The sequence below is a fragment of the Pseudorasbora parva genome, chromosome 25, assembly GCF_024679245.1.
Source record: "Pseudorasbora parva isolate DD20220531a chromosome 25, ASM2467924v1, whole genome shotgun sequence".
Classification (NCBI taxonomy): domain Eukaryota; kingdom Metazoa; phylum Chordata; class Actinopteri; order Cypriniformes; family Gobionidae; genus Pseudorasbora; species Pseudorasbora parva.
The window spans coordinates 26437973-26461039 of record NC_090196.1 but is presented as its reverse complement, the minus strand read 5'-3'; the positions used below and the strand labels follow the sequence as shown (position 1 = coordinate 26461039).

At 38.4% G+C, this 23067-nt stretch overlaps 1 protein-coding gene across 3 annotated transcripts in view; it reads right to left on the bottom strand.

Moving 5' to 3' along the window:
- furinb (furin (paired basic amino acid cleaving enzyme) b) overlaps window positions 1-23067 on the bottom strand; it is a 131645-nt gene that overhangs the window by 4920 nt on the left and 103658 nt on the right. For all 3 annotated transcript variants that reach the window (XM_067436906.1, XM_067436908.1, XM_067436907.1), the window contains exons 8-13: window positions 21741-21913; window positions 13512-13724; window positions 4308-4408; window positions 1091-1194; window positions 874-991; window positions 494-673 (exon numbers count right to left, since the gene is read on the bottom strand). In XM_067436906.1, the coding sequence (XP_067293007.1) occupies window positions 494-673; window positions 874-991; window positions 1091-1194; window positions 4308-4408; window positions 13512-13724; window positions 21741-21913 (889 nt within the window). The remainder of the gene's footprint in view (window positions 1-493; window positions 674-873; window positions 992-1090; window positions 1195-4307; window positions 4409-13511; window positions 13725-21740; window positions 21914-23067) is intronic.

Sequence of the window (23067 nt, the reverse complement as noted above, 5' to 3'; positions counted from 1 at the left end):
GTCTAATAGGTGCATCGTCTAATAGACGATGAAGGTAATTTTTTTGAGATACTAGTTTACAAAAGTAGGTTTTAAAAAAACTAAACTAAAATACACATAAATTTCATCTGAACGATGAGCAAATCTGAGGCAATCAAAAGTCTTGAGCCAAGGATTCCAACGATTAGGATTTATGAGCCATTTCAGGCTTGAACCCCTAAAAATTCTTAGGAATCCAATATCAGCACAATAAAATGATTTTTGAAGGATTGTGTGCCACTGAAGACTGGAGTAAATGCTGAAAATTCAGCACAAATAATTTACATTTGAAAAAAAGTTATTTGAAATTGTAATAATATTGCACAATATTACTGTTTTAATGTATTCATGATCAAACAAATGCAGCCTTAGTGAACATAAGAGACTTTAAAAAAAAAATCTAACCGACCCTAGCCTTTTGAACGTCATTGTATGCAAATGTATATATGCTAATAACGTGTTTGAGTGTGTTTACCGTGGAGCCAGTAGCGTGGAACGAGTTCCCAGTGGGCTGATGAGGTGCACAGCCAGGTTTCCTCTGTGGTTATAGGAGAGAGTGAGTCTGGCCTGCACATGCTCCAACGAGCTCACAAAGTCCGGCTGCCCAGAGCAGGCCTCAACACTTCTGCTGAAGATCAGGTGGTTTCTTATGTCCCTACATCACAGAAGAATCTGAAATTACACTCCACTCTCACAAGCAACTGTATGATGAATAGTAATTTTGTTGTCCAATCCATGCGTCTAGTTTGCCTGTTCGTAAAAGGTGACCCTGGCTCCCCAGGTAGCAAGCATTAGTTGGCAATCTGGTATATTGATGTATCGCCTGTGCTGCATGAGGTGTTTGACCTTCCTTACCTAGGCTCGGTCAGCATATTAATGACACATTTGTGCTGCGGCCCAATGCTGGTCCAGTTCTGGGCCAAAGCGACCATGGCACTTGCATCCAGCAGACCGTAGCCGTAAGAATGGCTCACTGCCACATAGAGAGAAAGAGACATTGAAAAAGGTCAGACATGTCCGCTGAATAAATAAATGCAACTCTAATAGTTTGGTTACATGAATTGTGTTTTACCTAATCGCCCCACACCATTGGTCCTCCAGTCATTGGTTATTAGGTGGGCAGGACGTGACGTTCTTACGACGAGATGCTGCATGTCTCTCCAGGTCAAGTTCATGCTGTTTGTCATACAAAAAAAAAAAAAAACATGAAGAGTGATACAATCATTGCATTGCAGCAGGGCCACAGATTTATATTTATATTCAAAAGATAATTTGCACATAATTATCCTCTTGGATGTGACAGGATGTCTTTTTGAAAGACAAATAATTAAAGCTTTTCTTCTTCCCAAGTCACAGAAAATTGCAAATGGAAATATTCCGTCCTGGGGGCCATGTATCATTTTGAAATTACACAGCCGACGAGACCTTTTTTTCAACTAAAGACCCAAAATTGTTCAGGTCCTTGAAAATGCAGTAATATCAGATTCAATTTATAGCTGTATTTCCTTTGGTTCATGACTCCAGCTTATTCGTTTTGTTCTGTTGCTCTACATGGTGCACATGAGTGGCTTTGGGACTCGAGGCCCCCATGGGCAAGGTTAAAAAGACTTGCTATTTCTCAACAGGGTATCTCAGGGAAAACCACGTCTGTGATTGGACAAAGCACTGAAAAAATACCTTCTTGACATTTCCACATACAAATCAAATTGATTTAGTGTAAAAAAACACATAGAACAGTATAAAAAAACACTCTGCTCCAGCATCTGTATATTTTCAGAGTGATTTATGAAGAAGGTGATCCAATTCATAAGATTTCAATACTTTTTACCTCACAATAAATAACTTAGTGAGTAAATTCCTGCCACAGCACAGATGCAGCGATTTACATTTAGTGATTAATTGATGTAAGACTACTGAAATAGCACAGGTATTGAACAGATCTCCCTTTTATATGGAGAAGTGCCAGTGCTGGAAAACATGACAGAGCTTTTAAACATACTGGACTCAAACCAGGAATCTGAAAATTAATGGACTATTAGGGAGTAATAATATCTTCACCGCTCAAAGTTTTTGACAACAACAGTATGGCCAGACTTGCCAGACTTATGCAAAGCAGCACTACTTCACTCATATTATAAACAATAAATTACTATAGAAGCTTTGAGACATGTATGCATTCATTTGGCAGACACCCCAGTCTCGGTGTAGCTATTTCAGTCACTTATTTTACTCATTAATAATATTCTATGTATATATTAAATTAGACTCTAGAGCAGTGGAGATGTGTTCTCTGGAGTGACGAATCACGCTTCTCTGCCTGGCAATCCGATGGACGAGTCTGGGTTTGGTGGTTGCCAAGAGAAAGGTACTTACCTGACTGCATTGTGTGTCAAGTGTAAAGTTAGGTGGAAGGGGGATTATGGTGTGGGGTTGTTGTTCAAGGGTTGGGCTTGGCCCCTTAGTTCCAGTGAAATTAACTCTTAATGCTTCAGCAAACCAAGACATTTTGGACAATTTCATCCTTCCAACTTTTTGGGTACAGTTTGGGGATGGCCCCTTCCTGTTCCACATAACTGCGCACCAGTGCACAAAGCAAGGTCAATAAAGACATGGATGAGCAATTTTAGTGTGAAGGAACTTGACTGGCCTGACCTCAACCCAATAGAACACTTTTGGTATGAATTACACTGTTGGACTTTGTCCAATATCAGTGCTTGACCTCACAAACGCGGTTCTAGAAGAATGGTCAAAAATTGACCAAAAACACACTCCTAAAGAGTTGAATCTGTTAGCTGCAAAGGGTGGACCAACTCCATATTAAACCCTACAGATTAAAGGCATGCATCTCAAAACTATTGACAATATACTGTAGATATGTATGAAAAATAAAAATACATTTGAAAAGTCTCTGGTCAATAAGATTTTTTAAAGAAATATTTTTATTTTGCAGTGGTGCATTAAATGTATCAAAAGTGACAGACATTTATAATGCTGCAAAATATTTCGATACGAAGTAAATTCTGTTCTTTTAAACTTTCTATTCATTAAAATATCCTGAAAACCATTTTTTCATGGTATCCACAAAAATATTAAGCAACACAAATTATTTTAACATAATAGGAAATGTTTCTTCAGCAAATCAGCACATATTATGAAGGATCATGTGGCAATGAAGACTGGAGTAATGATACTGAGACTTCTTTGGTATCGCTGGAATACATAAAAAAGGAATACCTAAAAATGGAATACATATAATTCATATAAATATATTTTTTAACATTTTTATTTTAATAATTTTAGTATTTTTCTAGTATTTTTATATCAAATAAATACAGCCTTGGTGGGTATAAGAGACTTCTTTGAAAAAAATCCCATGAACAAAAAATATATTTTATACATATAATATAATATAATACATATACATATACACACACACACACACACACACACACACACACACACACACACACACACACACACACACACACACACACACACACACATTTTGATTTTACAAAATATATTTATTGTTCGTTATATTACAAATGAAATGGTAAAATTTGTTCTGGGAGAGGTTCACAGATCGTCTGGCTGAGCACCGGCTACAAGCACACATTTGAGTGGAAAATGAGTATGACTGTCTTTCTTACACACAGGCATTCAAAAGTCACCTACGGCGCGACATCACAAAGATTTACGCCCAATGAAAAGAGCTGAGTTGTGTCAAAAAAGAGAATAGAAATGGAGGTCCTTATAAAAATAAAAAAAAACGTCCCCAAAAACGTCTTTCACTCTGGGGCAAGCACGATCAAAGCTGGCACCAGTGGGGTTTACAGCCCTGAACAGCAGGGGCCGAACTCACACATAAACAAACACTGTGTGTGAACCAGGAGCCCTGAGACTCCACCACACACAAAAAAGACAAAGAAGCCCGACGCTTGTGTGAGACGTGATTTCCATGTCTTATTACCGCCTCACAGCGTACGGGATTAAACACTCTGCAGGATCTTTTAATTGAGCATGATGACTTGATGTTATATAGGGACCCCGGGGTCAATTGGCCCTGAACGAGGAGTGAAGATTGACAGCTATCACATGTCTTTCTCCATCTTGCCTTCTTTATTTTGGATGAGCAATGTCAAGGCAATGTCAGAGTGTGTGAGTGGCTGAAGATGATGTGCGCGGGGTAATGAAGTCTAACCGATTTGGGGAATGATGGACAGGAGTGGGTAGAACATGTGTGCGTATGTCTGTCTATAGAGACAGGTGTCATTGTTGTCATCACTCACTTGGCCTCCAGAGCGAGAGCGATGATTCCAGCGGCCAGGGGAGCCGAGGCAGACGTGCCTGTGTGCGAATCTGTGCACTTCTTCCTCAGGTCTGTCGTCACCTGCACACACAAAGTTAGATAGAAAGGTCAGGTGCGTTATCGGTGCCAGTTATCAGAAAGGACATTGGTTGTAGCTGTATATGAGGTGTTGGTGTGGGCGTCTATCAGCAAGAGGCGCCTGTCAAAGTGCCTGACGACAATGTAAGTCCGAGAGGGAAGGAAAAACCTCATTCCCTGCAGCTTCTGTGATGAGATGTGTGACACCTTGGGAGACTTAATAAGCTGGCACTTCGCACATAAGAGTTTGGCTTTTTAATCATGCCGTAGGAAACACAGGGGCATGCGTGATTGACAACGGTCAGGATGACAGGAAGTCCAGCCCGAGGCAACAGAACCATCAGAGCATACACAGGTGAGTACCTGCCAGACACCCACATACACTCCTTTTCCATCATTGTTTTATTCGTCTCTGTCCTTTTTAGTCTGATTTAGACACGTACACACACAAAATCCCACCCCACTGCTGTCCTCAAGATTGCGTCCATTTTTAAATTGAATCTGTTATTGCCTTTGTCATCCTAATGGAACAGGGGGTCTCAGAAGAGGGAGACGGGGAGCTATCGCAGTCAAACATACTGGGACAGACTTGACATCAAGCAAACAAACACTCTAAAGCCGTCCGAAACATCTCGGGTGAGCTTCAGTGAGCTGGCAGAGATAGACCTGCCTGGAGTCTGAAATCACTTTCACAGGAATGAGCATATCAGAGATTCAAAAAGACTTTGGATAACTACCCATAGCATAGCATTTTCCCTTCAATGTGAGTGTGAATTTGAGTGAACTGAATTAAACTGGTCAAAAAGACCCAAGTTCAGTTTGAAAATCTACGAACAAAAGTCTTGCTGAGATTTTGCAAGCTATATAAAAATTATGGAACATCAAGAACATTTTAAAAAAGCTATGCAATTATAAATAAACATACATTTATATTATACATATAATGGCAAAATGCCTACATATCATAATAGACAGTCATCGCATGTATCAGAATTACCTATTTGCAGTAATGACCAATGAAACTGGCTACTTATTTAACCAATCGTGGCAATACGACTCTCAAAATGAAAGAACTAAGGAATGTCAACATTTTTCAGTGAATAACGACTTGCTTATCTGTCTGTTTCTCACACAACTGCTATTTTATGACTTCAGAAGACTTTAAATATTACACAACCTATGTGCAGCAATTTTATGGTGCCTTTATGGAGATTGACATCTCAAGTCCTCATTCACTTTTATTATATAAAAAAGAGTGACTAGGGAATTCTTCAAAACAACATGAGTATGTGACAGCTTTTTCTGAAAAGACTTCTGAAGAAAGCGCTGCCACAGTGCAAAAACGAACAGCAAAAATGCTCATCAAGATCATCCAAAGACAAAGACCATCACGATGACTTTCATAACTTCTGAAGGGTATCTTCTTTTTATAGGCGTCTTTTGGCATAATTAGCTTGCCCTAATTAAAAGCCGGCTGCTCAGACACTCTCAAATACAGCTTGTGTGGATAAAATGAAGGTATGGAACTGAAAACGAGAAGAATATACTTGCAAATAAGATCCAAAGAACCTGCAATGCAGCATGTTTGGTATTCAAAAATTGCTGTCTCTGTCTTTTGCTTTTTCAGTTAGTCTAATTTCACTGCTCTTTCTCTCTTTGCATTTTCAGACACCCTTTTCTCATTTCCATTCTTGGGGGACACCAGGGACAGTAAAGCAGATGTGTACGGCACCTGTGATGGGGACGTTTTCAGACGCTACTCTAAAGTGATTTTTTTTGCCTCCTTAGGGCATGGCGTTCTTGAGCTCTTTTTCTTATAGCCCACAGGAAATCACAGCGGCAGATGTGGAAATCATTTCACTGACACTTCATCTTCGCAGCACGCTGAACGGGGCGGCACTCCATCACTCACTTTCCCCGCGCAGTCGTGACGTGGCCATTTAAACCATGTGGAAAATTTGGCACACGAGCTGTTTTTCTCTGACGTTTACAGTTCTGCTGACAACTGAGAATGGCAGTGTTTGTGTGAAGACATGAAGGTCTGTCAGTGTGCTGTGAACGTGCAAATGCTACAAATGTATTCTATTTATGGTGCCTTTAATGAGACGTTGTTGTTGCAAAGTGTGTATGTTTCACATGCTTCTTCAGAGATCATTCTTATAAGCATATTTGCAGCACAAGAAACATTTCTTTTTAGGGATGCACCGAAATTAAACTTTCGATTCACTAAATGATTCACAAAACACAGATGCAGTTTCATTCTCCATCTTCGGTTTCGACTCATGACCGGGAACAAACAAACTTGCAGAACTCAGTTGCTGCTCCTGATGCACCCACAGTTTCCTTCACCACTGTGTTATTTGGGAAGCTGAACAAGGTTATCTTTCCCTCACAACCAGAAACAAACTTTTTTAGTGACAGAAATTCAGAAGAGGAACTGAAACGAGCCTCTCTTTGTGTGTGCGCCCCCTTCGGGTCTGTGCAGTTGTGTTGTGCGTACAGATAATAACACATGAGTACTGAATTGATGGTGAAACATAGCAATTCATCTGCGAAACACATGTATGCCGAACTGTGGGGCCTGGTCCTCTCGGATCGTGGATAACTATGAGTGGGTTTACATGCACGTTCTTAAGCCGATTATGCCTAATAAGCCGACAACGCAAGTGGTCATGTAAACATGAGAATAATATGAGACGTAAATCTCCTGCTGACACCTTGCAAAAGCTTTATTTAACATCACAACTGACATAACATTTGGAATACTCTGGGGCAAATACGGACATTATTATTTTTGACGTCACTACAAGGAAATAACCAGGTTTATTGAAGGTGTCATGAACTGGCTTTAAAAAAAATTATACTGTTGTCTGAGGTCAACTAATGATGTTTGTGTGTTTTTTACATTCAAAAACATCATAACTAATAAGTAATAGGCTATTTTCTACACTGGTTTTGAGGCTCTCTCCTGAACATTAATTTTTGATAAGCGTGACGCACTGGAGACTTGGAAGTAAATGCTCATGGCTAGGATTGGATAATATTTGCATATTTAATGAGCTTTAGCTCCCCTGTCAGTTCACATGAGGGAGGGATTGTTTTGAAAGCGGCAACCGGAATAATTATCTCGGTCACAGGGGTCGTAAACGTCTTTATCAAACAAACACAATGATTTATTACTCATCCACCCGCGATTGATTGGACTATTTTTGTCTTACTTGGCCCGCACGATCGGTGGATATAAGTGTGAACTAGTGTTGTCACGATACCAACATTTTGACTTCGATACGATACCAGATCAAAATACCTCGATACCGATACTAAATCGATACCACTGTAAAAAAACTAAAACAAACAGATAATATGAATAATATGACAAAAGAACTTATTATTCATTTTTTTTTTTTTTTACTAAAAATTCACTTGGGCAGCATGTTCCTGCCCTGGTTTTTGCCCATTCCCTCCTTTTATTGCTATAATAACTATACCAGTGTGAACATCCTTACATGGATCACATTGCCAATCATGTTATCATTCACTAACCTTTCACTTCTTGTCCAGTTCTCCACTTCTTTCTCCCAACAGGTTGGGATGACCAAAATCTTATTTTTATGATATGAGTAATTTTATATTTTTTAAGTGTAATTTTATAATTATAATATAGATTTTTAATTGTTTTTTTTGTTTAAAAAAAAGAGCAAAAATGCCAATTTACAAACAATATGACAAAAACAGTGCTTTATTTTTCAGCTACATTAGGTCTATCTAATAGCAAGTTAAGAAAGAAATTAAACAATCAAATATAAAACTGCTTACTAGTTTTCATTCTATAATTTAACAATAAACTCATTCTTAATAAATATATTTTAGTTATTTAGTCAAGCATGTGGTGGTTTTCTTTTTCATTGGTGTTTGATTAACATTAATCACAGAATATTAGGTCTGGCTTCAGACCTGCACGGCTCTCATTACCTCAGCTGTACACTCACTAAAGACATATCCGACTGTGTTTACCTGAATACTCGCCAGACCGTGCATTTTTACATATGTTTGACCATTCAAACCCAAACAATAATCTGCTAAAGAACTGAATCGTGACCGCATGTTGTCTGAAAGGTGTGTGTGTGGCCGTGCGCTTCAGTTCAGAGTCTGGCAGCACAAGCACGTCCCGCGCTGCGCTTTTCTTCGTATATATTTAACTCTTCTACTTCCAATGTTTAGTGAACCGTGAAAGCAGAGCTCTGTCACACATCCACGCAAATTAAGAATACAGCTCATGTTAGCGCTGTCCTCCTTAAATTACTGGTACTAATAAAATTCCATATTGTACCGTTTGTAGTAGCAAGGTATCGCAATACTTTTCTAGTACCGGTATATCATGCAACATTAGTGTGAACCGTGCACGCGCGCGATCAAGAGTGGAATATTATTTTACTATTTGAGATTCACATGGCCTGCCGGCGGGCTTTCATTTTGGTAGCCCAGGAAAGGAAAACACATAGCCCTGGGACTACTATTACATATAAAAAAGAAGTTTTACTCACATAAGTTTGTTGCACCATTCCTGTCGAAACCAATATAGAAGGCACAACATTGTGTCTGCAAATCCAGCATGACCTGAGACTTGTTTACAAACAATTCCGCAGTGAAATGAAACGAACATGCATACATGTGAGCTGAAACTTCATTAAAAATGAATGAAGTATCACACATTACTAATATTAGGATCCGAAGGAAGCTTAGCGACTGTGTTCTACCACAATACCTTACTATCTTCTTCGTCATGTTTGAGGGGCAGGGTGGCATTTTCGGCTTATATTTTAGGCCGTTTTTCTCTTTCAACCAAAAAACGAAAAGGCCATTTCAGCCAATAATACTTGGCTACTTCACAAGAATAGCATTTATTTGAATATTAAATTATGTATTACTAAAGAACTAGCCAAGTTCATTATTTAAAACACCAACAATTAGATTTAAATGTAATATTCATAAATATTAAATTTAGTACTGTCAAAATTAGCATGTAAAAAATATTAATAACACAATTAAAGCAGCATCCTTTTCCCCCCCATGCACACAACACACAGAAAGACACACACCAGTATTGTGCGCACAGACAGCGCACCAGCTCTTTTGCGCTTGAACGAACAATAGCACACAAAATTAGCCAAATGCATGTTTTGTCCAGTATTATTAACATCTTAAATGAACTTTAAGTGACCCACGTCATGTTCTGCAGTGGCAGATCTTAAAGTCACAGCAGCATGTCTGTCATTATTGTTAATCAAAGAACAAAAGTAACAGAGAAAACTGTAGCTTTAATAAAGATTCATCTATATTTAATTAATAATTTATGCAGTTAAGAGTGTAACATGTTTGATATTTATTCATTTTCTGTATATTGATTAAATATGAAGGCCAAAGGTAAATAAGCCATTTATTATAATGAGTTTATGTGAAGATTGTTTTAAGTTCACTTAAATTAAGTGACTTCAGTGATTAAATGCAATTAAGTGATTAAGCCTAACCCATATTGAAATTGATAGCTTTCATTTACACTGTAATACTGAATGTCTGTCATTAATGTTTTAATCAGTAGCAGTTTTAGTATCACTGATACTGGCCTTCATTCATAAAAAGATGCCTTTATAAAGAATATTTAAAATATACTTTCTTTAAGTTGTTTCTACATTAATTTGGAGAGTAACTGTGAAATTGTTATAACAGTGTATCTGTAGGTTTTACCAAGTCAAATTTAAGACTTTTTAAGATCATTATGAATAAAATTTAAGACCTTAAGGAAATGCAGAATCACTCAATTACTTAAACTTATATTATTTCATTTATTTATTTAAATTGAACAAAGTATTAGTAAACGTATTATTCATAGCTCAATCCCACCAGGATTAGCATATATATACACACTGGTCCTTCTCAAAAAATTAGCATATTGTGATAAAGTTCATTATTTTCCATAATGTAATGATAAAAATTTAACTTTCATATATTTTAGAGTCATTGCACACCAACTGGAATATTTCAGGTCTTTTATTGTTTTAATTCTGATGATTTTGGCATAAAGCTCATGAAAACCCAAAATTCCCATCTCAAAAAATTTGCATATCATGAAAAGGTTCTCTAAACGAGTTATTAACCTAATCATCTGAATCAACTAATTAACTCTAAACACCTGCAAAAGATTCCTGAGGCTTTTAAAAACTCCCAGCCTGGTTCATTACTCAAAACCGCAATCATGGGTAAGACTGCCGCCCCTGACTGCTGTCCAGAAGGCCATCATTGACACCCTCAAGCGAGAGGGTAAGACACAGAAAGAAATTTCTGAACGAATAGGCTGTTCCCAGAGTGCTGTATCTAGGCACCTCAGTGGGAAGTCTGTGGGAAGGAAAAAGTGTGGCAAATAACGCTGCACAACGAGAAGAGGTGACCGGACTCTGAGGAAGATTGTGGAGAAGGACCGATTCCAGACCTTGGGGGACCTGCGGAAGCAGTGGACTGAGTCTGGAGTAGAAACATCCAGAGCCACCGTGCACAGGCGTGTGCAGGAAATGGGCTACAGGTGCCGCATTCCCCAGGTCAAGACACTTTGGGCTACAGAGATGCAGCACTGGACTGCTGCTCAGTGGTCCAAAGTACTTTTTTCGGATGAAAGCAAATTTTGCATGTCATTCGGAAATCAAGGTGCCAGAGTCTGGAGGAAGACTGGGGAGAAGGAAATGCCAAAATGCCTGAAGTCCAGTGTCAAGTACCCACAGTCAGTGATGGTCTGGGGTGCCATGTCAGCTGCTGGTGTTGGTCCACTGTGTTTTATCAAGGGCAGGGTCAATGCAGCTAGCTATCAGGAGATTTTGGAGCACTTCATGCTTTCATCTGCTGAAAAGCTTTATGGAGATGAAGATTTGGTTTTTCAGCACGACCTGGCACCTGCTCACAGTGCCAAAACCACTGGTAAATGGTTTACTGACCATGGTATTACTGTGCTCAATTGGCCTGCCAACTCTCCTGACCTGAACCCCATAGAGAATCTGTGTTGAGAAAGTTAAGAGACGCAAGACCCAACACTCTGGATGAGCTAAAGGCCGCTATCGAAGCATCCTGGGCCTCCAGAACACCTCAGCAGTGCCACAGGCTGATCGCCTCCATGTCACGCCGCATTGAAGCAGTCATTTCTGCAAAAGGATTCCCGACCAAGTATTGAGTGCATAACTGAACATAATTATTTGAAGGTTGACCTTTTTTGTATTAAAAACACTTTTCTTTTATTGGTCGGATTAAATATGCTTACTTTTTAAGATAGGAATTTTGGGTTTTCATGAGCTGTATGCCAAAATCATCAGTATTAAAACAATAAAAGACCTGAAATATTCCAGTTGGTGTGCAATGAATCAAAAATATATGAAAGTTAAATTTTTATCATTACATTTTGGAAAATAATGAACTTTATCACAATATGCTTATTTTTTGAGAAGGACCTGTATATATATATATATATATATATTTTTTTTTTTGACCACTTTTTTTGGTTGTGGTGATCACTTCCATAAATTTGCAAACATTTTTATTTTTTTTATAATTAAGATGCAACATTAACCATATTATTATGTTAGATGCACAATAATCACACAAGACAATAAAACTAACAAAATGCATGAATCTTGTTTGGTAGGCCTATTACAAAAAAAAAATGCTGGTCCATTGGTGCGCTATCTATCTTTAATAACACGATCGCTTGGGGTGGGAAATATGACCAACATCTTAAAAGTAAACCACAGCAATAAGCAATTGCTTAATATAAGTAAAACGTTTTCCAGTAATTACGTAATCAAGTAATCGGTCAGTAATAAAATATATTCTTATAAACAAATGACAATAGGACAAATAAATACAACATAAAGATGCATATCTACAAAGAGGAACACTCCACAAGTTTTAGAAATAGGGCTTATTCAACTTCATTAGACATTTAGGTATGTGGTTGTGGGCAAATGCATTTGTCTCAGTGCATGCATTGTTTTAGTTTGGCAGGGTCGCCACTAGCTTAGCCTAAAATGCATTTCCCCGCATATCTAAATGTAGCAAAGTTGAATAAGCTCTATTTCTAGAAAAGTTGGAGTGTTCCTTTAAGTCTAAGTGCTGTTTTCCCTGTTTGTGTTGTTGTTAAGCTATATTAGTTTGCTTTCACTTTGAGAACTTACTAATGCGCAGATCCAGCACTTACTGACACGTCCTCCCAAACTTTTAAACTCAAATCAGGATATAGACATATGCATAATGTGTATTTACATTTGCATTAATTTACATTTGCATACATTTACATTAATTTATATTTGATCGTTCAAGAGTAACATTAGGCTAATGAGCATAGAAATAACACATTCAATACACTCGTGCGAGCACTGACAGGCAGCAAAAACACGTTGCCTGACATCAGAGTTTACATCACTGTTATTAACTCTTATAGTACAACCGGGTATATTATACTTTTATTTGGTCATTATGCAAGATGGTAAGAAAGATTCGCCTTCACGTTCACGATCGCGGAACTGCAAGAACAGTCAGACTCCATTTTATCCGACATAAAATTTACATAAAATCCATTTTATGCGTCTGTGGGATACGATCAGAAAGAGGCATGTGCCAATAACACGAAAGCTGATTGGCTGCAATATAAGATGCATGCTTGTCTAATTTTTAGTTGTAATAGAGCGAACAATAGTTGGCCTAGCGAAAGAAAGAACTACAATGCGCGTGAAAGAAGCCATGCGCGTGCTACGGGAGGCGTTACATGGACGTAGGAAAATTAAGACCTGTTTAACATTATTTAAGACCTAAAACGCGATGCTTCCGCAAATTTAAGACTTTTTAAGGCCTTATATTTTGATTTTGAAATGTAATACTTTTTAAGACTTTTTAAGACTCTGCGGGGACCCTGTATAATATAAAAATATATTTCTGTGTGAAGATTTAGTGTTTCGTATGTGTGTCTGTATGAAAACACAAACAATTATTATATGACTCTAATGTGTGACTAAGCTCATCATGTCTGAAGGTTTGTTTGCACATATGAACGTGAGTGTTAAATACATACAATCTGTTTCTCGTTGAGGTTTCCGCTGCTGTAGGTGGTGGCAAGGGTTGAGGAACAGGCCTCGCTGTACCACGGCACGTTGCCATACTGCGTGGTGCTGCTGATGGAGAGTGTGTAGATACTGTTGGTGTATCCATCACAGTTGCAGCTGTCCCGCTCTCGCCCTCCATTACCTGATGCCCAAACGAAGATGGAGCCCAGCCCACCTCGACCCTAAAACAGATGCACACAACCTGGTCATTCACTCTTTCCTGTGGACTACCATTCAAAAGCTTGGCCTTTTTGTTTTCACTTATTATGTGTCTCACTTATTTGATTAAAAGTACAGTAAAAACAAATCATTTTGTGAAATATTAAAATTCTCAGCATTATTCGAAAATAGTTTTCGGTGACACATGATCCTTCAGAAATCACTCCAATATGCGAAAATCACCCTCAAGTCATCCTAGGTCTATATGACATTCTTCTTTCCGATGAATACAATTTGAGTTATATTTAAAAAGTCCTGGATAATCCAAGCTTTATAATGGAAGTGACTGTTGCTCTGTTTTTGAAGTCCATAAAAGTGCATTTGTCTGTTATATAACTGCTACACCCGGCTTGGCTTCGGGGTTTAATAAAGGTCTTCTGAAGGGAATGGACATGTTTGTGTAAGAAAAATATCCATATTTTTATTATATAAATATTATAAAGTAAATTACCTAGCTTCCAGCCGATCGCCTTCTGTATTCAACTTTCAGAAAAAAAAAAAAAGTACTTTACTTTGAAGTTCGAGAGGTGCTACACTTTTTTTGTAAGATGAAAATGTAAAGTGATTTGCCAGAAGCTAGATAATTTACCTTATAAAGTTTTAAATATGGATATTTTTCTTACACAAACGTGCCACTTTGCTTCAGAAGGACTTTATTAACCGCCCGGAGCCATGTGGAGCAGTTATATCGAAGACAGATGCACTTTTTTAGACTTCAAAAACAGACACTGCCATTATAAAGCTTGGAAGAGCCAGGGCTTTTTAAATATAACTCCGATTGTATTCGTCTGAAAGAAGAATGTCATTCACACCTAGGATGACTTGAATAAATCATTGGCTAATTTTCATTTTTGGGTGAACTAATCCTTTAATAGTTTTGTGAGAACCCTCTTTTTCAGAATTCTTTGAATAATAGAAAGTCCAAAAGAACAGCCTTTATTTATTTGAAATATATGTATTTTTTTGTGTTGAAAAAATATAAATATCTTTTCTTTCACTGTCAATTTAATGTGTCCTTGGTGTATAAAACTATTAATTTCTTTCAAAAAAATCTTTCTGACCCCGAACTTTTGAACAGTAGCGCAAATAGAGACATACACCGGCTGTGTAAATGTATTTATAGTCTCATCCTACAGTCTCTTCACATAATTGGCGCGTGGCAACTAGAAACTGCCGATTCCAATCTGACTGGCCGCCCTTTTCAGACTTGGTGCACAGGTTTTTAACGCCTGGAAACAAACTGTAGTTAACAAGTTGCTGGGCTGATACATGCACTCTAAGATAGAACTAATCACATGATTTGAGGTCTGTGGCATCAAATCTTTAAAAAAAAAAAAATAAGTGGGCGATTCTTGGCCGGAACAAGCTGCTGATAGTCTTTATGCAAATCAAATGTCTGGGTATCTGAGACAAATTTATTTATAAATCAAACATCTGTGTAGTGTCCATTAATGTCTATGCACACAGGCATCATCTCTATTACAATAGCCCACAAAATCCAATTGAACGAGCCAATTATGGCTGTCATGATTAATTTAAAACCAATATTGTGACCTCTAAGATCTGTTATATTTAATGCTTTAGTAATATTGTCTGGACAGCTGACAAAGCGGCACTTTTCTTTTCTCATATATTAGTCTCCTCTCTCGCTGCAGTCAAGCAAGTCAGAATTTGATTAAAGTTTCTGTACTATCTTCTGCCGTCCATATGGGTAATGTTCACAGCTGACTGACTCGGGATTATTGTGGCAATAAAAGGTTTGTTTGTTTAAGATGCAGCAGTTTGGTTCAAAATATTCAGAAGCGCAATTCCAGGAATGAAGAAATTGTGGTTAAAAAGAAACTGAGGGGCAGAGAAACAAAAAGCGAGTCGCATGTTTATATGGTGGATAATTTAAGTAAATTACTAGAAGGGCAAATCAGTTTTCAATCCCACTAAAATTAACAGCAGTCAAACTCATTCCGCACGGCTGTTTCAACTTGCCATTATCCTCACAGACGAGAAAAAAAGATTAAATCTTTTGTAGCGCTCCGACAAAAGCGTGTCTGTGATTACCAAGGACACGTTCGGGATGAAAAAGAAGTGGCACTCGCGGCGGGCAGCCGTCCTAAAAAGGTCAGATCCTTTGCCTGTCAAACACGACACGCTCCATTCTCGCAGCATCGAATCTCTTCATTTCTGCCGAGTGAGGAAAAGGCAGGTGGTTTGGATTTCAGTTCCATTAAAAATGTTTTACTAAATTACTTTGAAGATAACACAAGATTTCTAAATGGCTGTCAGAATGTGTCAACACACTCATGGGGTGAAGATGTGCGAATTTTCATTGGCCGTGAAATTCAGTCCTTAGACATTCTGAGCATATGGTTTAAAACACTTGAAAGCACAAGGTTTATAAAAGGTAGTGGAATAAATAGAATATTGAAATGAACAAACAAGACTTGCCATCTGGCTCAAGTTTCTCTTTCAATTGTTTTTCCCCCACTTGTTTTCTCATCCCTCAGGCAAAATCGCAAGTCTGATTGCTTAGAAAAGTAATAGCGCCCAGTAATAGCCTCTTCTCAATAAGCCACACGATTTGATGCATCATTCCTGTTGGTAGCACAAATGGAGCGTGATGACTTACTCGCTGAAATGTAGGGATTTGTTAATATCCATGACAGTATATACACTTTAAAAAAGGTGGTTCTTTACAAGCAGTAACTGTTTTATTTAGAACCGCATCCTCCTAAAGAACCCTTTATGTGCTGAAATGGCCCTTTGTGATAGAGTTTAGGGTTCTTAATTCCCGCATTTTGTTTTTTAAATCTTTAATACTTCAAAGGCCCCTCAATACTGATTTTCTGGAGCTCAGCTATACAACTACACAGACTGTCAACACACTCTCGACAGGTAAGATTTCTTTCTTAAAATATCTATACATTTTAACTTTAAAGAATGTAACTGGTCCACTCTCCACTAATCATGTATTTTTCTCTTTTTAGTGTAACATAACATGTAGGGTGAATTCAGGGTGATTGGTGTTTTATTCTATCCTCTATTGTCAATAGAATTGATAGTTAATGCCAATATAGTTGCGTACACTTAACTTTATTGAACACAACAGATCTGGTATGTGCTATCAGATGTAAACAACATAACACGACTGGTGTCACACCGATAACAGTCCATACTGCAACAACAACTATCCCAACATCCTTTCTCTTCTTTTTTTTTCTCCAAGTAACTGACAACCTGAAAGACAATTTGATCACAACTCAGAACATCATGTATACAGTGAGGAAAATAAGTATTTGAACACCCTGCTATTCTGCAAGTTCTCCCACTTGGAAATCATGGAGGGGTCTGAAATTGTCATCTGAGGTGCATGTCGACTGTGAAAGACATATTCTAAAAAAAATTACAGAAATCACAATATATGATTTTTTTTAAACTGTTTATTTGTATGATACAGCAGCAAATAAGTATTTGGACACCTGTCTATCAGCTAGAATTCTGTCCCTCAAAGACCTGTTAGTCTGCCTTTAAAATGTCCACCTCCACTCCATTCATTATCCTAAATTAGATAAATCTGTTTGAGGTTGTTAGCTGCATAAAGACGCCTGTCCACCTCATACAATCAGTAAGAATCCAACTACTAACATGGCCAAGAATTGAATTTTTCCATGAATTTCACCCTGAATTTTTCTATACCGAAAACAATGGCCAAACATTCTTTCTCTATCTGGGCATAACCCAATGAGTATATAATGAGTAATAACCCATAAGTTAATGCCTGATTCCGTAAGCAAACCCATCTGAAGTAAAGCGGCCCCTAACCCAGTCTCCGACACGTCACACTGGAGTGTCAGTGGTTAATCTGGGTTGTAATATTTGAGAATTGGGGATTTAGTGATGGCGTCCATGAGCCGTGTGAATGCTTGCTCATGCGCCTCGGACCATTCCCAGATACTGTCTTTAGGAGTTAGCTGCCTCAGTATCTCATCTCATCCAATCTGACAGGTGATCACAGAATTTCAAGAGATAATTTACCATCTCCAGGAGCCTTTGGACACCTTTGACATCTCTTGGACATGGCATGTCTCTGACCGCTTATGCCTTTTCAGGATCCACTCTGAGCCCATCTGCGGTAAGTACATATCCGATGTATAGAACCTCACTTTTTTCTCAGTTGAAATTTCTCTGCATTCAGTTTGATGTTCTTTTTCTACATCTAGTCAACAGTGCTTTCAGTTTGTCATCATGGTCTTGGTTTGCTAATTCTAATGTCTCACCCTCTCCTGTGATGAGGATGTCATCAGCTATGACATGTATACCTCGCAATACTTCCACAGCTTAGTTTTCTTTGAAACACCTCTTAGCAATCTATATCTGCCGTACGGTGTGGCAAATGTGGTCATGTAACTTGATTCCTCATCCAGGGTTACATGCCAAAATCCCTTTTTTACATCACACACAGTGAAAACTTTTGCCCTTGACAAATCTGGCAGTATTTTGTCTATTGTCGGCAGAGAAAAGTGGCATCTTTTCAGAGCTCTGTTGAGTGGTCTTGGATCTATGGATATCCTGAGGTTTCCTGATGGCTTCTTAACAGTAACAAGACTGCTAATCCACTCTGTGCTAGTCTACTGGTGTGATGATCCCTCGTCGTTGAAGATCACTCAGCTCTGCTTTAAGTGGTGACATCATTGCCACAGGGACCCTTCTCCTTGACAGTTTTACTGGAGTTACTGTGGGGTCTGCTTCTATCTTGTATGCACCTTCCAGACATCCGTCTCCCTGGAACACATCAGCATAGTCTTTTCTGATATTATCGATGCTCCATATTTCATCTTTCCCGATCACTTTGGTGACAATGCTATCCACAGCCATGATGTTTTCATACTGGACTTTCACTAGATTTTGCCCTTCCCCAATGGCTGCAGTGTACTTGTATTGTACATCACCAGCACTTGCTCAGTCTCTTCAATTTGTGTGGCTGGGTTTAAAAAGTTGACAGGTATAATGTTACAGCTGGCTCCACAATCTAACTGAAACTTTACCTGTTCTTTCCCCAGGAGCATGGCAGCAAAGAGTTTTGAGGGTGGCCTCTGTTTATCCTTCGTCACTGTGTTCACTGTCTCTACTGTTAGATGTCAGTAGAGATGTCCTCCTAACTTGCATCATCTGACTCAGTTATAGTATGCACCATTTTTTCTTTCTACATTTTAGTTCTGCACATAGTGGCAAAATGATTGTTTTTTCCACATTTTTTGCACTTTTTCCCATATGCAGGACATTTCTGTTTATTTCTCTTGTGTGTTTTCCCGCAAAACTCGCAGTTTACAGTGTTCTTACTTTTCTCTTTTCTCACAGCCTGTTGTACAGCATGTACTTCCTTTGTCAGTCGTCCTTCAATCGTTCTTTTGTTTTCCCACGACAGCTCTGTTGCTCTGCAGATTTGCACACATTTGTCCAAAGTCAAATCTTCCTCCCTTAAATGTCTCTCTTTCAAAACCGAGCCGGATATGCCGCAAACAATTCTATCGCGGATCCGAGATTCTTTGATCTGGCTGAAATTGCACATACTGTCGAGCATTCTTAAGTCTGTCACATATTTGTCAATGTTCTCATCAAAGCCCTGATTTCTGACCCAAAAAAACGGTATCGTTCACTTTCGGACAGCAGTGGTCATCCAATGCACTTCTAAATCTGCTTACTGTCCGATCCGGTGACGAGGTGGGGATCAGAGTCCCGTAAAGCTCGCTTCCCGTCTCCCCAATGAGATAACTCAAAACTTTCATTTTCACGGCTTCGCTAGCGTCCGACAAAGTAAGATCCATACACAGCATGAACTCTTCTTTCCACAATTTCCATGATTTCGCCAGATTAGTTAAGTCTAGGCAAAGGGCTTGTGGTGGTCTCAGTCCCAGGGCATTCTCCATCCGCGCTGCACCTGAGCTCTCCGCTCTCTTGACCATACTCAGCTGGTGTCTTCCGTTGTGTCTGCTAATCTGTGTGCTTTTACTTTTCACAAAGCACCGCTGCCACCATGTTTTATTCTATCCTCTATTGTCAATAGAATGGGTGGTTAACACCAATATAGTTACGTACACTTAACTTTATTGAACACAACAGATCCGGAATGTGCTATCAGATGTAAACAACATAACACGACTGGTGTCACACCGATAACAGTCCATACTGCAACAACAACTATCCCAACAATTGGGACACTTTTTCCAAGTCATCTCAATGGCAAAAAGTGTCCCAATTACCCTGAATTCACCCTAAGTGTGAGCAGCTCTGCTCATTTAAGGATACTCATCTAGCCTACTTTTCTCAACAAAGTAAGGATATATTATATAGTAGGATATATTATACACAGCTATGTTTTTCAGTGGTGTAAAAAGACCTTACATAATGAACAGTTATGTTTTTATTACCTTAGAATAAGCCATTTCTATCTACATAAGCCACGGGTTTCCTAATAGTGAAGTCACCATTTTGCGCCGCCATGTTTCTACGGTAGCCCTAAACGGACAAACTGCTCTACAGAGCGCTAGTCACTCTCTGCTCTCACAGAGGACGACATCTTTGTCCTGTGCTAGCCCCCATAGTTTCTCGATATTCTTCAAAAGCGAGGGGTAAGCATCTGCCTCACCGCATAATGCAAATAAAATTTACACAGTGCACCAATCTTAACGACCAACAAATGGTAGGGTATGAGCAATATTAACAATAGTGTTTGCCTTATAAAACACTACAAAGCAGTAGAAAAAGGGGAAAAGACACTGTAAAAAAATCGGTGAAAGGAAGACAGCCTAATTCAAATCATAAATAAAACAAACTGATTTTCATATTCATAGTGCAACGCTATGTATGCTGAAACTCTATCAAGGTATAAACTCACAAGGGATAAGGGTATGTGTGGCACCCAAGAATGAATTAACATTTCAAAAACGCAAAAAGAAAACAAATGCTCATCTCCTGCCAAGATCACAGAAATCTCCCTAAATATAGTATTCTCTATAATCCTGTGTTTCTCAATTCTCTCTCTGTAAATGCTTTTAAACAGGCGATGACATTTTCTACAGCTCACCCGTCCAGCCCAGTTCCTCTGCTGGTTGTGCAGACCGAAGTCGACGGCAGCTGTGACACATTTAGCTGATCTGAAATCTACTCGGATGACCTGACGTGAGAATTCATGCTGACACTGACTTGAGGTGACACTGTGACTGGAAGTCATTCATTTTCAATTAGATTTGGTGATTTCTAGTGACACAAGCAATTTGAAGGTGTGTCTAGTGACTCGACAGATTTGAGAAAAGTTTTCGTTTATGCAAATGAGCATCAATGTCTTTCCTATGAGATAGTTGAGAGGACTTGTTTCTGCACACATGCACAGATATAAAAAAATGAGTGCTGTCAAATCGCATCCAAAATAAACGTTTAAGTTTGCATAATATATGTGGTGTACAGTGTATCATTATTATGTATATATATATATATAAATACACACCACCGGGGTTTAGTGCCATACGATACCAATCATCACTGTGGGATCTCTGGTGTCTTTTATAGTAAAGCTGCATTGTATTTTTATAAAAAAAAATGTATTATGTTGCATGTCTCTAAATGGACCATGAGTCTGAAATAAAAGTTGATGATGACACACGTGCATATATTTAAGACTTATTATGTATATATAAATACACACACATTCATGCATATACTTAAGAAATGTTTGCTTGTATATACTGTATATATAATTTATCTTAAATATATTTTTTTATACAAATATACATTTTTTAGTTATTATAAAAAATAAAATGAAATCTAACTGTTACTTGCAATACATCTCATTTGTAATCACATTTTCAAAATCTATGGCCAGTTATGCAATCCACCAACAACAATAGGTCTTCCAGAGGCAGAAACTCCCACTAGAAACCTATGACCTGGTGACTCCAGTGTTAACATCTCTTCATGTCTATACTGACCTCGGTGACCCCTTGCAGGAAAGCTTCTTTGGCCAGTTTGGCAGGGCCATCCACTGTCTTCCCATCATCCTCTGGGCCCCAGCTGGCACTGTAAATGTGGATGTGCTGCGAGTTCAAGCTCAGAGACTGAGCCTCCACAACATCTGTTACCTCTCCGTCCAACATCCGCACACCTGCGTGCAGAACAGAGGGGGACAAAAAGTGCATTAATGTAGATACCAGTGACACAGGAAAAATGGGTTTTGCAAAAATGGACTGTCTGTAAACGTGATGGATATTTGGAAAAGGAAATGAAACGCAAATGAGGAATTTTCCGGCACAAATTTTCTATTGGCACTGAAAGTGAACACACTGTATGAAGACAAAACCACAGCCGACCAGACCATATTTTATGTTAAAATTAAAATTATACTACTTGATTCAGGTTTTTAAACTTTCTGGTGATAAGGACCCACAACTACGATGATCCACTTGTCAGGGACCCACCTAAAATGGGGGGTGGGGGTATTAATGTATATCAGTACAAACTGTTTGAAAACTTTATTCATTTTCTGTAGCCTGTATTTCCTACCCGTTAGACAGGAAGAGTGCAGGTAAATATGACATTTATTATGGGTTTATGTGAGGACTGTTTTAAGTTCACTCAAATTAGAAGTTGTTAAATGTTCAAACATTTATTGGCTTTCAATTATGTTGAATGGCTATAGTTAATTGATTTAAAATTGAGGGGACATTTCTTAGAGACATTAGTATCAATGATACTGGGCTTCATTCACAAAAAACATACCATTAAACAAGTATTTAAACAAAATACTGTCTTAATGTTTTGTTTTTACATTACTTTGGAGATTAACTGAAATTACAACAGTTGTACACTTACAAGTATTACGTGTTTTAATTGTGATTAATCAAAATGTGTGACAAAAAAACTATACGCAAAGGTTATTTTACTTTAGTCTGAGATTAATTACTTGTCACAGTGTTGTGTCTGGCTAGAACATGATGTAAGAAAGATTCTGTGGCCATTTATATGATTAATAATAATTTAAGCAACAGGATTCAGGGACTTCACACACCCCCCACACACACAACCCAGCGGCCAATTAGAGATCAGCAACATCTGCTCTCTTTATTCACACACACACACGGGAAGAATTATCCTCTTATTACAAAGATACACACACAAAAACACAGAAATTACATGCAGGCTCAGGCAGTGCCCTCCGTTATAATCACCCTCATCTAGATGGAAAAATATTTTCCTACAAAGAATATTAAATTAAGAGATATGGAATTTATGCCCGCAATGATGTTTGGCCCAGAATGC